Source organism: Micromesistius poutassou, assembly GCF_964030765.1.
Source record: "Micromesistius poutassou genome assembly, chromosome: 16".
Taxonomy (NCBI): Eukaryota; Metazoa; Chordata; class Actinopteri; order Gadiformes; family Gadidae; genus Micromesistius; species Micromesistius poutassou.
In genome coordinates, this window is record NC_140286.1 from 7985163 (window position 1) to 8001815 (window position 16653).

At 47.9% G+C, this 16653-nt stretch overlaps 1 protein-coding gene across 1 annotated transcript in view; it reads left to right on the plus strand.

The window, feature by feature from the left end:
• mtcl1 (microtubule crosslinking factor 1) overlaps positions 1–16653 on the plus strand; it is a gene marked incomplete at its 5' end in the record, with an annotated part of 46931 nt that overhangs the window by 23728 nt on the left and 6550 nt on the right. The window contains 8 exons of the mRNA XM_084481476.1: positions 2781–2954; positions 5375–5470; positions 5895–6122; positions 7824–7982; positions 9733–9903; positions 13062–13331; positions 15768–16055; positions 16565–16641. Coding sequence (XP_084337602.1) covers positions 2781–2954; positions 5375–5470; positions 5895–6122; positions 7824–7982; positions 9733–9903; positions 13062–13331; positions 15768–16055; positions 16565–16641 — 1463 coding nt within the window. The remainder of the gene's footprint in view (positions 1–2780; positions 2955–5374; positions 5471–5894; positions 6123–7823; positions 7983–9732; positions 9904–13061; positions 13332–15767; positions 16056–16564; positions 16642–16653) is intronic.

Here is a 16653-nt window from a genome sequence, read left to right on the forward strand (position 1 = left end):
TGTCTAGCATCAGTGTCACTAGGAAACCCAGGGGTATATTTTCTGAATGTTACATTCCATTATGGCTCAATGTAAATGCATCCAAGTATGCAGTCATTAGTTGCCCATTGTAAGGCCCCTGAATGTGGCCCTCGGTCGCCAGAGCGTGCAGAATGAGCAGGTGGAATTAATGACAATACCAGTGATGTGCATTTGGAGCCTGGTAGACCCATAGGCCCATACTCTCAGGAAACACTCCACAACAGCTGTCCCACCCACCACCAAGGTGAAGCTTTGAAAGTTAGTGCAAACCCAAAATAGCAACACGTGCAGGCAAAGCCCGCAAAAAAAAAAGATTCATTACTGGCGAACCACAGTAGCCCCCCTGCTTTGGCCGACCTTGAGCCAACCCAGTTCAGCCACACCGGCCACCAACCCCTTCCCGTCCTCCAACCTACCTCCTCCACCACCACCACCCCCACCGCCATCCCTCCCCGCTGCCGCTGCATTCCCATCGGCATCCCCATGCACGCCTTCATAGCCAGCAGCACCCCCCTGCAGCCCCACCCTGCCTGCCCCTGTGGCCCCCTTCTCTCGGCCACAGCCTTGTCCCCCACCTCCCTGCTGCCTTGCTTCAATTTCAGCCAGAAACATAGGTTGCTGCTGGGCAGAGTGTCTGGGGTGTGTGTGTGGGGGGGGGGGGGTGTGTGAGTGTGAGGGGGAGTCCTTGAGCCAGCTTCTTCCATTTGGCTGTGTCACAGTAGGGCAATAGCAGCAGCATGCTGTGATCAATCCACCGCTTCCGGTGCGGCCGTGCGCGCTACGGCACGTTAGTGTCTGCAGGCACTCACTCGATTGGTCTGCAACAAGCCGTGGAGCTTTTGTCCACCCGGCTAAATCGCCCGCCATCGCTCACACACCACAACTGCATCGGGTACACTCTGTGGTGTTGCCAAGGAGATGAGAAAAGTGTGTCATGTTTTAAAATACACCAGCGCTCCATTTAAAAAGGAGAGAGCCCACTCCAGGGTTATACAACTTTTTGAATGAGCCGCCGATGGAAGAATCTTGCTGGCTGGCCTCGCGCTTTTGTGTCTCCGCCTCACGCCATTGGCTTGCTTGCTTCTTGTGTGAGTCAACATGTGAACACGCACATACTGTATATCCCTGCTGCACGATCTGGGCTGACAACCTCTCGCAAGGCTTCTCCATAAGCCAGATGTTGGATAGTAAATAAAAGGACAACATTCAGAGCTGTGACTGGATCAGCCTGCTTGCTTACATGATCTTCTACTAAACTGAAGGGTTGTTCTTCATTCTATCCAATGTCTTATATTGTGTCTGCCTGTCCCGGGCTGCCAGGAGGGGCCCCCTGGTGAGGCTGGTTGGAGTGGGGTTGTTGGGGCCAACCTCTATGTTAACAGACCTGCTAACAGCTTGCATTTCTTATCGGACCTCTGCATCACATAATGTCTACACAGATTGAGTAAGAACAGGCAAAAGACAATCCTGAAACAATGGCTTTAAGCGAAAAAGAAAAACACTAATAACTACTTAAATTGGACTCTTGCCTGAAAAAATTAAGAGATTAATGATGCATTTAATGCTTGAAAATAGTTGTTTCGAGCTGGTTAGAAGTCTATCCAACAAGCAGCTAATAGCTTGGTACACATTGTCCTGAACCTCAAAATGAAAGTCTGAACTTTTTTTTTTTAGATTTGAACTCTCTGCACTGTAAAGAGCAACCTTCTTCACTTTAATGACACCCAGTCAAACTCCAGCTGAGTGCTGTTGCCCCACCCCCCCCCCCACCCTGGCGGCTAGCGTGTGAGCTCGCTAGCTCTGCTCTCACACTGATCCAGCTCCGCTGTTTGCACTTTTGAGTATCTCTCAGCCGTTGGTTTGGACTCATGGATCCCTCATTGCATGCGCTTCATAACCGGAGTTTTGCATTCTTTCCCCCCTTCCCCCTCCCCTCCCGGTTCCCTCTCTTTGTTCCTCCTACTTGTGTTCACCCACCCCCCCTCCCCCCCCCCCCTCCCCTTCCGCCACCACCCCCCCAGATGTTTCAGCCCATGGTTCTGTTCGTCCTCATTCTCGTCCTCTTCTCCTCTCTCTCATACACCGTCGTGTTTAAGTTGGTCTTCCTCTTTGCGCTTTTCTTCATACTGTAGTCCATTTGTACTTTGTCACGCTGTGTAGTGTCTCCGTTGAACCCCACCCGTCCCCCCGTCCCCCCAAATACCCACCCGAACCCCCCCGTCCACCCCCCCCAATCTCATCCCCATCACACACAAACACTTGCCACCACCACCACCACCACCAACTAAGATTCTGTTCTTCGCCCATTTTATTATTTTGTTTGTTATGGTTTCCTGTTGTCCCCCTCCTCCCCCTCATGCTCTCCTCCCATTCCCTCCATCCCTCCATTGTTGTCATCTGGTCCTTCTCCCTCCCTCCCACCCTCATTTCCACCCTCACCTCCACCCCCCACCCCTCCCCACCACCCACCATCCTACCTGCACCACCTCCCCCGCCCCCACCCACACCGGTGTACTACCCCATCTGTCGGCACCCCCCCCACCCTTCCCCCGGTGGCCCCTAACGCCAACCCACACTCCTTCTTGTAACCCCCCCCACCCCCCCCCCCCACCCCCTCCCCGGATACACCCACCCTACTACCCCTACTACCTCCCCTACTGTCCCGCCCCTGCACGGCCACCCTCCCCCACCCCCCCACACCCGTCCCCTCCCCCTCCCCCCACCCGTCCCCTCCCCTCCCCCACCCCCCCACCTCACAGTCCGGTCAGAGGGATGAGCTGGAGTGGCGACTAGGACAGGAGCGAGGCGCGGAGCCCCACAGCCTGGGCCAGGGCGGGGGCCACCCCGGCGGCCAGGGCTCCCTGCCCCAGGGCAGGGCCGTGGCGGCGGGACTCACTAGGTACCACCACAGGCCCCTGGCTCTGAACGTGGAGGTCAGTGTGCACCGCAATCCCTCGCCAAACGTTAACCCCCACCCCCCTCCCCCCCCCCCTTACAGCAGACCTTACACTGGTCTACCCAGCTCAGCAGCAGGAGTGTGTGTGTGTGTGTGTGTGTGTGGGGGCGGGGGAAAGGGGGGGTGCTTTGGAAGAGAGTCGAAGGAGTTCATTGGTTTCTTTACATTGTGATAAAAAACCCATGGGGAAATCAATGATTGAGCGGGTGAGGTTGCATTGTTATTTGGGAGTTTGCCTATGAACAAAAGTCATTTTGATAAAAGGGATGCAAAAACACTTTGACACTTTAATAATACGCCACACTGTGGGAGGGGAGAAAATGCAATGCTTTGAAAATGTGTGTTATATTATGCAGTGTAGAACTACAAGGATAACTTGATTACACATATAATATCTTTACATTCTGGTACACTGCTTAAGCATACAACATTAACTGGAAGTGAGAGAAAAAGACAAAACGTGCTTGAATGTACTCTCTTACATTACTTTATATCTTTTTTTTTATATAGAGATATATGCAGACTGGGTAGATATAACATTACAAACACAAAAGTTGCAGACAAACAACTAAACTCAACAACGGATAAATATATCGACAGCTAGCTTCCAGCATAAATAAATATATGCAGTGCTTAAATTTGTCTGAGGTCGAGGTCTAAAAGTATAGAGGACGTACTCCCAAGTTGTCCTGCTATGTACACCAAAAAAGGAGAGCACGGCCACATCGAGAGCTATTGGGGTGTGTGTGTGTGTGTGTGTGTGTGTGTGTGTGTGTGTGTGTGTGTGTGTGTGTGTGTGTGTGTGTGTGTGTGTGTGTGTGTGTGTGTGTGTGTGTGTGTGTGTGTGTGTGTGTGTGTGGACACTGCCCCACTCCAGGCTGTATTGTAATGACTTGACTCAGCAATTCTAATCCAGCTCTCTTCCGCTTTTTTCTGAGGCATTGCTATCGACCTCTAGGAAGATATTGAAGCAGGGCGAGCTCAGTCTATAGCGATGGCAATGCCGAACGCCCATCAGGCTAGATCGTTATCAACCAGCACCCGGCACATATGCAGGCACACATACACACATGCGCGTGCACATATACACACGCACACACACACACAAATGCGCATTCAAAATGCTGAGCTCTAAATAAGAGGAGCATTTTAATCAGACGACCCAGCGCTTTGGGTGCTGGCTGTTTCCATCTGAAACAAAACTCCCCCTTCATACAGCCTTTAAAGCACTGACACAACCCTGATGCAGCACATAGTGGCTAGCTAGGGTTACAGTAAGTACATCCACCGCTCCCCACCTGTGCTTCAATGCTGCGCTCTAAAAAGTAATGTGTAGACAATGAAGGGGTGAGTTAGAATTGATCTCTTTAAATACTGTTTTCTGACAATTTCAGCCCAAAAGTCTCACTTCAGCAGGTTATAGCTCTGTACCGGCTGTGATGACCAGGTTCATGACAGAGGTGACAACATCTTGACGTATATAGTGGACATTCCATATGCTATGCTAGATTCTCCGGTAAAAAAAAATGAACAAATACCCCAAATATAATGAAAGCACCACCCATCGGGCACGGTGGGAGAAGAGAGGTTTTTAAAGCGTTGCTCTGCAACACACTGTACAGATGGCTCCCCTGTCGTCTGACATTGGGCCCAGACAGAGATCAACGGGTTCATTCGCTGGCAGCCGGGGAGAGGCAGGGCAAGAGAATGCATATTACATCAGGGTATCAAAACTCGTTGAGGTTTATAATATGCGCTGTTGTCTTTTGCGTTAAGGTCACCGGGGAGGCAAGGTAGTGTTAAACAAAGCACTTTGGTGATGGACGTCCCACGTGATTTAAAGCTAGTCTTTCATCACATGAAAAATCCATTTCATTATCAATATATGGGAAAACCACACAATACAATGAGTACAATGAGTCTTCAGTGTACAAATCATGACAGACATGAAAACTGTAATAATAACAAAAAACTTGGAGGTTTTCATTATCTGTTGCAAAACAATGACATCATCCCTAGCTCTCCATAGTGAAAGAGTGGTGTGTGTGTGTGTGTGTGTGAGTGTATGCAAGTGCGCATACGGGTCGGGGTGTGTGTCTCACCTAAAATGACATCAAAAGGCTTTGATGTTTCTGGAGTGTGAAACGAGAAACGTACCCTGAAGGGGCTCTCTCCACCAGAAGCTCGGATACCATTATTATCTTGAGCTCATGTCAATTTTCTTTGCTATGAAGTTTGAAGTGGGGGAGAGGGGGCGGGGCGAAAACCCCAGCAAATACATCCTCTGCCTACTCGTACAGAAAGTTGTCATGATCGTAATCCCACTCATGTGATTCAACACCATCTTCCCTCTACGAAGAGGGTGTGGGAGATTAACTGTTTGCTTTTGCTGAACAGCTGCGGGACACGGCTGGTTCGGAGATCCAGTTCCGCCTGGAACACGAGCGAAGACACAGAGTGCCAGACCGGGAGACTGTGGGGTCCCTGCCCCAGGTATGGTACCCTGAATGACATGCACACACGTGGGGCTGGTCAACACAACGCAAGACATGGAATGACTCGTAGGAAATCTGAATGAATGTAGTAGTAGTACTGTACGGTAGTGGTAAAAGTAGTGGTGGTGGTGGTATAGTAATAGTATCCTTATATATATATATTTGAAAGTAATGGCATCTCCTTTTATGCTTAATGTCCTTAAGGTACTTATTATACTTATTATGTATTTTACTTAAGGATTGTGGTTGGGAAAACTCATCTGGGGACGGAAATTGCAAAATACCACAATGCAACAGATTAGACAAATGGTACAACATAACTGTCTGTATTTGTCCCAATGCAAACAAACCGTTCCAGCTAACTAACAGAGTCAACATTGTACACATCGCTTATTTGTGTGGTCCAGAGCCACCTGGAGGTGGAGGAGGAGCAGCAGGCGTGTCTGGAGGCTCGGCGCGGGGGGCTGCAGCTCCAGGGCCTGCAGGGCCACGAGGGCCCCTGGGCCCAGGAGAGGGGCCTGCTGCAGCAGGAGCTGCGGCTCTTCAGGCACAACACGGTCATCTTCTACATGAAGCTGCGCTGGATCCTCATGCACTGGAGGCTGGACCGCAGGACGGACCCCGCCGACGAGGCCCCGCACCACCCTGAGGTGGGTGGGCGCGCCCCGTGTGCACCGGGGGCCGCGGATGATCCTGCATCCCCTTTTGATTCTAGGTTGTATCTAGATGAGAAAATTAAATTCTGATTGCGTGATTGAAATATCGAGATTTTACTGCATCCCATTTTTAGAAGTGTGCTATTGATTTTTCCCATTTTTAGATCTAGATTATATCTAGATTTAGGTAATTTTTAATCTAGATTGACTTTTTCCAAAGTTCCTGATTATGCGAGAGAAGTATTGAGATGCTTCTTCATCCCTTATGCATCTAGATTAATCTAGATTAAAAAAAACATGAAGGTGGTCGCTTGTCATTGTGCTTGTGTAAATAGGGCCATGGATGAATGTCTGTATTTTGTCATTGATTACAATCTAAACTGCATGGACCGCATTAAACGTGGCGGTCCATGCAAATGAAAAAAAGACTTGACTTGAAAGCCGCACTAATGGCATTCACCCCGTGGCGCAAACACAAACCAATCTGGTCCATCTCTGTGTTCAGTGGAGGGATTCTGTGTCCTGTGACAGCAGGGACTCCTTCTGATTGGTTGACCTTTGTACCCTCCATGTCCTGAAGGTGTGAATTCAATGACACGCAGCGGGACGGGTTTTAATCAGGGGAGTAGTTTAACTTCTAATAAGGTCTTTCCCAGGTCCTAATAGTTTAAGGATTAATCGTTCTTTGCTTAAGAGAATTGACAGTTGCATTCTAGTTACACTGTGTGTGTGTGTGTGTGTGTGTGTGTGTGTGTGTGTGTGTGTGTGTGTGTGTGTGTGTGTGTGTGTGTGTGTGTGTGTGTGTGTGTGTGTGTGTGTGTGTGTGTGTGTGTGTGTGCATGCTTTGATGTCAGTGAACTTGGCACTAAAAGGGTTGAGCTCCGTCTCAAGGACCAGCCTGTCAGCAAAAGGCAGTGGTCCGTGTTGTCTTCACTGTAGCGCTTCTGCCATCTATCACTGTTATCATGCTGGGCTCTCCTCCTGTATCGGCAGGAAGTTGGGCTCTGTGGTTGCTGGTTAGAGAGGAAGTGTGTTTCAATGCTAGTGCCATTGATTTTTTTTTTTCTTTTCGGTTGAGCTTTTGTGTGGTAACCAAGCTATTTTGTGGTTTGATTGGTCGATGCAAGTCTTTGGAGTTATGGTTCATTAACCTCAGGGTGTTGCCATGCAGGATGTGTTTTAATGGTTTGATTGACTTCCTCTTGCATCACATGTTGCTGAACTCTCTGTTGCCTCCTCTTATCATAGATAAATAATAAATAGATAAATTAAATTAAGGTAAGCCCCCATTTAAGCAGAATCACTTCTGCCTCTGAGTAAAAAAGAAACTGATCTGATAAGGTTTTAGAAAAACAGGACAGGTTTCCATAGGCGCAAGAGTGTGGGGCAAAACACACGTCACACTTTCTCAAGCTAGGGTGTGCAGCCAATGGGAAACGCCCACTCTGCAAAAGCGGTTTCGCTTTTTGAAAGTCCCCCTCATATTTCAAGGTTGAAAAAAGTTATACATTTGAGTCAAAAATAACACTTTGTGAGACCCAAACAGAACCGTATAATATTGGAAATTATTCTTTCCAATATTATACAAGATGTTTTACGGTACCAGCATTGCACGCCATGGTAAAGAACATGTGTGGATTTATTTTTTCACAACGATGACTGCTCTTCCCATCTCCATGTGCACGCCTGCTCCAGTTTGAGAAGATGGAGGGCATCCCGGAGCTGGGGGTGATCTCTGAGCAGGCGGACGAGGAGACGGCGAGCAGGGACCGGCAGAGCACGCCTCGAACCCCAGGGGGTCACGTCCCCGACCAGGGGCCCTCCTTCCCGGATCCACAACAGCATCAGCGACAGGTTACACTCACTCACTCACTCACTCACTCACTCACTCACTCACTCACTCACAGACAAACACACACACTGTGCTTTTTATTGTTCATAATATGCATGCAGATAAATACATATATATAAACACATGCACACACAATCCCATACCCATACAAAGACAGAATTAATGTATTAATGCCAGTTTTATACCAGATTTATTTTTGGTAATTATTATTATTGCCGGTGTTTTTCTCATTTAGTGTAAACCTTTTTTTTTCTGCTATTCATTGCCACAGTTTGGCACAGTATGCAAATGAGAAGGATGACCTAGATAGCTACAGTTGGTGGTTTATGGTGAACGGGCCCCATGTTCCCACAAAGGGCCGGACGCCCCCCTAGATCCTATACAAGAGTGTGTACGTCTCTACAGAGCGGTGATGGATGTTGGAAGGCGTCATTGTGATCCCGCCATGCGTTTGTGCGCCATTCTGACAAGCTCAGAGCTCCGGTTTCCCTCTTGTTTTTACGAGAGTCGAGAACCCTGTCTCAGTGTTTTGAGTCCTACATGCATTATTGAACGCCCGTAAGTGCTCGCGTTTGTGTGGAATTTTGATTTGTACAGCGATCTGAGTTACCCACCTCCCCCCCCCCCCCCACCCCCCCACCCACTCCTCACCAGAAAAAAAAATATTTTCCTTGTTTTATTTTGGCAAACCGGCTGTTGTACAGAGTCACCCGGGAGGCCCAGAGTAACGCTACTCAAGTGACAGGTGGGGAACGCTAAATCTATGTACCAACCATTTAGCGCATTAGCGCCCCACTACAGCAGAGCAGAGCAGGACCCCAGCAGATGTTGAGTGTGTGACACAGCGGTCACACACACACACACCACTGTATCGGCTTTAACTGATGATGATGACCTCCTGTTCATCCAGGAGTGGCCCTGGTGTCCTGCACAAAGGCTGCTATAAAAGCTGACTACAGCTAAACCCCTGCTCATACTGATGGCAAGCAAGTATTAAGTACCCTCACTCTAACCCTAACCCTTGCTTAAGACTCTGTCTTTGTTTATATAAGACATCTGCAGCTGGATAACCCAGTTCTATTCCATACTGTTCCCGGTGTCTTCTGGTCTTACAGATGCTTTCAGCATGTGACTATGCCTATAGCCTGGTTGCTCTCACGAGATCTTCCTGTAATGCAGCCAGAAACATTAATTTAATGATAAGTCACGGAACAGGGGCGTTTTACCCCCAGAACTATCTCTCAAGACCTTGTTCCCACAGATCCCCGAGAGCCGCTCTCTCTAGGCACTGCAGGAACACACTGAACGTGCAGCCGTCGTTCGCTGCACACTGAATGTGTTTATAACGTATATATTTGTCAAGCATACGTGTTTTCTCTGCTTGATGATCCAGCTTGGTTTCATTATCATCGTAATGATTTATTTTACATATAATTTTATTTGCCACTGTTTATGCATCATCTTTGGGTGATGACCACGTCAATACATGTTTTGGATTCAGTCGAGTTTCACCTCTGTTTCATAGATTAGGTAGATTAGGTTAGATTAGGACGTATTTTGTAAAGGTGTGTGTGTGTGTGTGTGTGTGTGTGTACACATACTGTAGTCATTGCCATTTGTATTCTTATATTCTCTCATTTGATTTGTCCTTTTCAGCTTGCTGCTGCTCCAACATCAACATTTCCCTTTAATAGGATTAATACCAATAAATCAGAGTTTGATCTGATTATGCTCCTCATTTCCTGTCCGCAGTTCGGGGAGAACCGGCGCATGCTGCAGGCGCTGCGCACGCTGCTGGAGGAGTTCCGCGTGGAGGTGCGGGAGGAGGAGGCCCGGCGGCGCCAGCTGCAGCAGTCCTACGCCAACGACAAGGCAGCCTGGGAGGTCAAGTGGGCCCAGATGAAGTGTCAGGCGACTGCCCAGGTACAGCACACCCACGGTCACCCCATACACACACACTCTAGATACACACTCTAGATACACACACTCTAGATACACACACTCTAGATACACACACTCTAGATACACATGCTCTAGATACGCTCTAGATACACACACTCTAGATACACACTCTATATACACTATATACACACACTCTAGATACACACGCTCTAGATACACACGCTCTAGATACACACGTTCTAGATACACATGCTCTAGATACACATGCTCTAGATACACTGGATACACATGCTCTAGATACACTCTAGATACACATGCTCTAGATACACATGCTCTAGATACACACTCTAGATACACATGCTCTAGATACACACACTCTAGATACACACACTCTAGATACACATGCTCTAGATACGCTCTAGATACACACACTCTAGATACACACTCTATATACACTATATACACACACTCTAGATACACACGCTCTAGATACACATGCTCTAGATACACATGCTCTAGATCAGTGGTTTTCAAAGTGGGGGCCGCGGCCCCCTGGGGGGCCGCCAGGGGGCGCTAGGGGGGCCTCAGAAAATTGGAGGGAAGATAAGAAAAAAAAAGGAAAGACAAAAAAAAAAAATTCTAATTATTTTTTAATAAATATTTTAAATCTGATTTTTAAAAAAAAATCATAATTATAAAATATAATTTATAATAATGGAACATATAATTTGCCATAGTCATCTTTCTGATTGCCTACCAGTCAAAACATCGTTCACGACGCCATGACGTCATGTTTAGACCTGGCGGTTTGCGCCATTTATCAAGCTGCTGACATATTTTGTAGCATTGTTGGTGGGTTTGCAAAGGGGGTCCCCGGCCAGAAGCTAATGATTTTTGGGGGGCCTTGGCATGGAAAAGTTTGGGAACCCCTGCTCTAGATACACTGGATACACATGCTCTAGATACACACTAGATACACATGCTCTAGATACACTCTAGATACACATGCTCTAGATACACATGCTCTAGATACACACTCTAGATACACATGCTCTAGATACACTCTAGATACACATGCTCTAGATACACTCTAGATACACACGCTCTAGATACACTCTAGATACACACGCTCTAGATACACATGCTCTAGATACACTCTAGATACACTCTAGATACACATGCTCTAGATCAGGGGTCGGCAACCCTAGGCACGCGTGCCACCACTGGCACGTGGACGCATAATCATTGGCACACCGCTAAAATACAGCAGTATTTTAAGATGGGATATATGTAATTATAATTTGTAAGCCCATGTTGCAAATATAACAACAACAAAAAAACTTTAAAATGTTGATGCATGATTGTGGACTATATGGAAATAATACAATTCCAGGTCTTCTGGAAATGTTTTTGGTCGTTGTGTCATAATTCAGCTTAATATTTAATATATTGTTCCTTAAGGCACACTCATTAATGAGAAAATGTCCAACTGGCACTGCATGTTGAAAAGGTTGCTGACCCCTGCTCTAGATACACACACTCTAGATACACAGACTCTACACACTAGATACACTGGATACACACGCTCTAGATACACTCTAGATACACACACACTCTAGATGCACATGCTTTAGATACACTCTAGATACACACACTCTAGATACACACACTCTAGATACACATGCTCTAGATACACACACCCTAGATACACAGACTCTACACACTCTATATACTGTACACACTTAGTATACACTCTCCATAGCTTCTGCCAGGGTCAACGGCATGAGATGAATTCCTCCTGTTTGTGTCAGACCATTTCATCCATAGCGACTTTACAAGAGACGCTTTAAATTAAATGAGAAACTAGAGTGGCGACCAAGGCAGTCATAGTTCTGTGAAAAATGACAACCTAGTGCTTTAAAAAACAACAACGTGACAAAGTGCAACCTAGCCATATGGAACAGAAATGCAAGGTTATTCCAAAAATATGGTCTTCGTAAAGGCTTTGTGGGGGAAGGATTGGTAGATAACAGGTACAGCAACTTCCATAGTCTGTGATTTCGTCCCCAACTCTGATCTATGGAGGAAGACCCTCGTATTTGTTCCCAGTTCAAGGGGCTATTTAGCTCATTAGGGTATTTAGCTCATCATTGCTGGAGATTGAGTGTTAAATAGTTTTTCTGCTTGATAGGAATCCCTCAGGTTATAGTCTGCTAGATGGTCTCAATCTGAGACCGTCGGTTGAATAACTTCCCTCTGAGACGCCTCCGTTCCTTCATGCTCAATAGCACAATAATAACTACATAAAAATAACAATTTGCTTTAGTTTCCAGGACATGACTATGCTATTATATTGGCTTACGGAGGAAAATTGTCACAAATTCTTATGGCTTAATAAAATGCCCCAGCGCTTTTATCAAACACTTTTAAAAAGGGTCCTAGGAAAATAATCTATTAATACAAATGCCTACTTTAGATAGGACGACATCCCCCTGCTCCGTTGGTCATTGGCAGCATTGGAAAACCCCCCCTCTGAATTACCATCTCGACTTATAACATGTCCCTCCTGAGTGCCAACATTAATTCATTCAGCAGCTGTTGCTCCCTGTGTACTTGAGGGTATAACGAGGCTTTACAAAAGGCAATATAATGGTGTGATCAGTAAAGGTATTACCATGACAATGGAAATCATTCAAACTGTTTTTTTTTGGGAGAGGGCAGCCGTGGATGATCAGTCGAACCAGATCGCTGCTGTACAATCCTCTGTGCTGCGGTCGGTAGTTCCTCTCTCGCACTCGCTCTCCCTTCTCTTCTCGTTCTCTGTCTCTCTGTCTCTGTCTTTCTGTCTCCCTCCCTTCCTCCCTCTGGTTCTCACTCGCAGCATCTTTGATGATGCAAGATAATTTGATGATGCAAGAAAACCCTAGTTGCATGCCTTTCACCCTTTTGAAACAAAAAAGAGTAAGCTGATTAGTGCTGGGTTGCCTTGTTGGGTTTCATGCATCCTTTATTGTGTGCAAAGGATCCAAAAAATCGCTGTAAATACTGAATCGTCCAAAAAAACGGTGCACCACTGTAACCCCCCTTATCGACCCTGACTTCAGGCTAAACTGGTCTCGTCTTGTGTCCCCCCCATCCCGTCCCCCCTTTTCCTTTCTGAATCGAAACACCGACCCCAGCTGGAGGACACGCGGGGCGAGGCCCAGGGGGGCGAGGGCGGCGGGGTGGGGGGCTCCCCGGAGGAGCGGGCCTCCCCCCGGCAGCAGGAGCGCGAGGAGCACCAGAGGCTGCTGGCGGAGAGCCACAACGCCTCGCTGGACCTGCGCTGGAAGCTGCAGCACGGCGAGCGGCGCTGGGGCCGTGAGCGGGCCGAGCTGCTGGAGCGCCAGGACCGTGAGCGCCAGGAGTGGGACAGTAGTGCCCGTGAGCTGCATCGCAAGATGGAGCGGGTGAGGCCGCCACTCGCACTGCAGCACAGGGGGGGGTGGTGGTGGTGTCAGGATTGTTATTGTTATTGTTGTTTTATGTTGTGTTTGATAGTGTAGAGTATGATGTAATCTTTAGTGGGATGTTTGGTTGCAGGGGTTGCTTGGTTCTTTGGTTTTTTGCAGGGGGAAGAAAAATAGAGAAAGGGAATGAAACGAGAGAAAGCGTGAAAGAAGTTGAGTTGAGGAAGAAAGAGAAAGAGAGGAAGGGGATGTGGTGGGAAAGAGAAAAGACGGAGAAAGAGTTTATTGTACAAAGGGTTCAGAGAGGGAGAGGGTGAGAGATATCCGCGGTTGGAAAGGACCGGAAAGAGAGCGTGAGAGGAGGAGAAAGTAATGAATAGAGAGCATCAAATGAAACTCGAGCGAGCATGGGGGCCGAGACGAAGGCGAAGACGAGGCAGAGAGTGAGTGGGTGAAATACATTTAAAAGAAAAATCCCAGAGACTCTGTGTGAAGGTTGGCCAGAAGAATAGGAAACAGAGCTTTAGAGACGCGGATGAAACTTTTGCCTTTTTAAAACTGGACTGTGGACTTGTGGCTTTCCTCACAAAGGAACACTGAAAGGAACGCCTGCGTTTTGTTCAACCTCAGGGGTGAGCCTAAAGCACTTAACAAGCCCACCTCAAAATTGTATTGATAATTATTTGATATTTGACATTTTTGGCTTATCTCACCAGGCGAATCAAAAGTGTGTTCAATGAATGTGACATGACCTCTCTCTGTCGGAATTAGTAGACTTTATCAGGAGACCGGGAAACGCAAAGATTGATAGAAGCGATAACAGGATGCAGTACAAACTTAATGGGGAAAATGCGCACAGAAGTAATAATTAAATCAAGGTCATTTATTAAAACATTCAATGTTTTATAGAAGATTCTCTTCTCCCATTTTTATACCTTGGCTCCTCCCACTCTGCACTGCAGTGAGATATTTGATTTGGCAGGTGGCAGGCAAGACAGTATATATCTTTTGAATTTCTATAGGAAGCAGCTTCATTTAACACCTTACACACCGTTAACACATTTATATTTAATTGTGTGTTTGCGTGAATGTGCACGTGCGCGCACATGCGTGCTAATATAATGTGTGCATCTAACAGGATGTAAAAGCTGCACCGGTGAAATTCTCACACGACAGGAAATTAAAAAGAAAAACAGGGCGAAGGGGAGTGACGTCACCTAGAAGAAGAGCAGGGAGAGTGGCATCATGCAGTCCCTGCCCTGCCTTATCTTCCTCGCTACGGTCTAGTTCAGCAGCAGGCCTTTGCTAATGGGTAGCGTCCGATACATAACCGACGTCTCCAGTGGGCATCGATGAGGCGACGGGCCATGTATCGACCACCTCCTGAAGTCCAGGGAGCGTCGCAGCCTGGAACAGGATGCCGGTGAGAAGGCTAATGCACGCTTTGAAGCAGGGATAAAGAGCCAAATATGACCACTTTCCATATTCTGCACACACAGAAGAGCCGGGTCGCAAGTGCTGAGGCATCAGTGGATAGGAAGCACCGTATAATGATGGCATACTTCCTGTAAACGGATAGCAAACCTCCCTGTAAACAGATAGCATACATCCTGTAAATAGATAGCTTGCCCCTGACCTGACAGTCATTGCTTCCACTTGTCGCATTGGGGGTCCGGTACCCTTGATGAGGTTGAATGTCCCTGCCTCGCGTTCAAGCATATTAGTCAGGCGCCATCCTCTCTTGGTTTCTCTGTGGCTTCCGGGGGGGCTCCCTGCTGGGAGTGGGTCTCAGCGTGTGAATATAAAGCAGGGAAGGGCATACATATTCAGCGACGCCCCCACCTGCTCCGGATCATTTCAAATCAGACGAAAGGCGATGCCATCTGAACATTGTGCGTGTGAAGAGGGGCCCTGCTATGGACAACAGACACCTTGAACTGATCTGAGTTGCCTATCAGGGTGTGCCAATTCACTTTCTTAACTGGGGTAGAATGTCAATGAGGTTGCTTTGATATTACTCCTCCCCAGACAACCACCTCCTTTTGCAGTTCAAGGCACGTCGCTCTTGCATGTTCCTTGTAAAGGCTTTAACTTGGGGCACCAGCAGGGCTCTGCTTCGGGGTAGCAGTCTCGGGGCTTGTGGTTATGGCGTCAGTGAGTTTATAGAACAAGTAATATTATGACGGCTGGCTGGTATTGTCATTCACCAGGGAGGGGTTCAATCCAATCCTACTGTAGTGATCCCTGGAGGGGGATGGAAATAGTTTCAGGTCCAATCGCTCTGCTCAAGGTAACGGCAAAAAGAGAATGGAACACATAATGCAAGTAAAATAAGACCAGCTTATGTTCCAGCTTGATCTTACCCAGCGATCCCGTTTTGACTGTTGACCATGGTGACCTAACCTAAAACATGTCCGCCGTGCCGTCCTCTCTCAGATGCAGCGGGAGCTGACCGCCCGCCGGGCCGAGGGGGCGGACTTCAAGGAGGGGGGCTTGGCCCCCCCGCGTTCCCCTCGCTCCCCTCGCTCGCCCTCGGCGGCCGCGCGCTCCCACTCCGAGTCGGACGCCGCCGTGCCGGAGGACATCCCGGGCGCCAGGGCCAGGCTCAAGGTCCAGACGGAGAGCCTGTTCCTGGACGCCTTGTCCCTGGACCCCACGGGCGGCCTGGAGGCCCCGCCGCCGTGCAGGCTGGACAGCGAGAAGAGGTTCCCCTGCATGAAGGAGGTCGTGTGTTGGCTTACGTTACACCTTTCTCCCCCTCTCGTCCCAGTCTGAGGCTAAGGGTGCATGGAGTGGTTTTGGCTCCCCCTGCTTTGTTTTGATTCGGCCCGTGTTGTGACCGAGTCTCATGGTTCTCATGCGTTTGCCGGGACGGCTGGCCGTCGCTGTGGATCCGAGTGAATCCCTGTGACTCGACGCAATGAATTTAATCAAAACAAAGTGGGGCGAGCTAAAATCGCTGATGGCAGCTTTAATATGTCGTCATACCGTAAAATCCAACCGCTACACTTATCCCTGTGATAAGTGTGAAAAAATAAAATGTCAATGTTTACTCTCTCTATAATCATTTAATTATGTGAGTGCGCAAGTAATTAGGCAAATCAAGACGCCTAGCAATCTATATCAATTTGTGCTCGGCAGTTGAGCTTCTTTCAAGCACTTTTTAATCTGTACTGCTGTGGAGGACTGTTCCTTCCTATCTTTGATGTATTTTATTTTTTTACTGGTAGCAGGCTCTGAATGAGATATCTGAGCGAGAGAGCTGTCCCGAGTACCCTGAAGAAGAGATGGGCGGTGGGAATCTGTTCAGGTAACCTCTCTA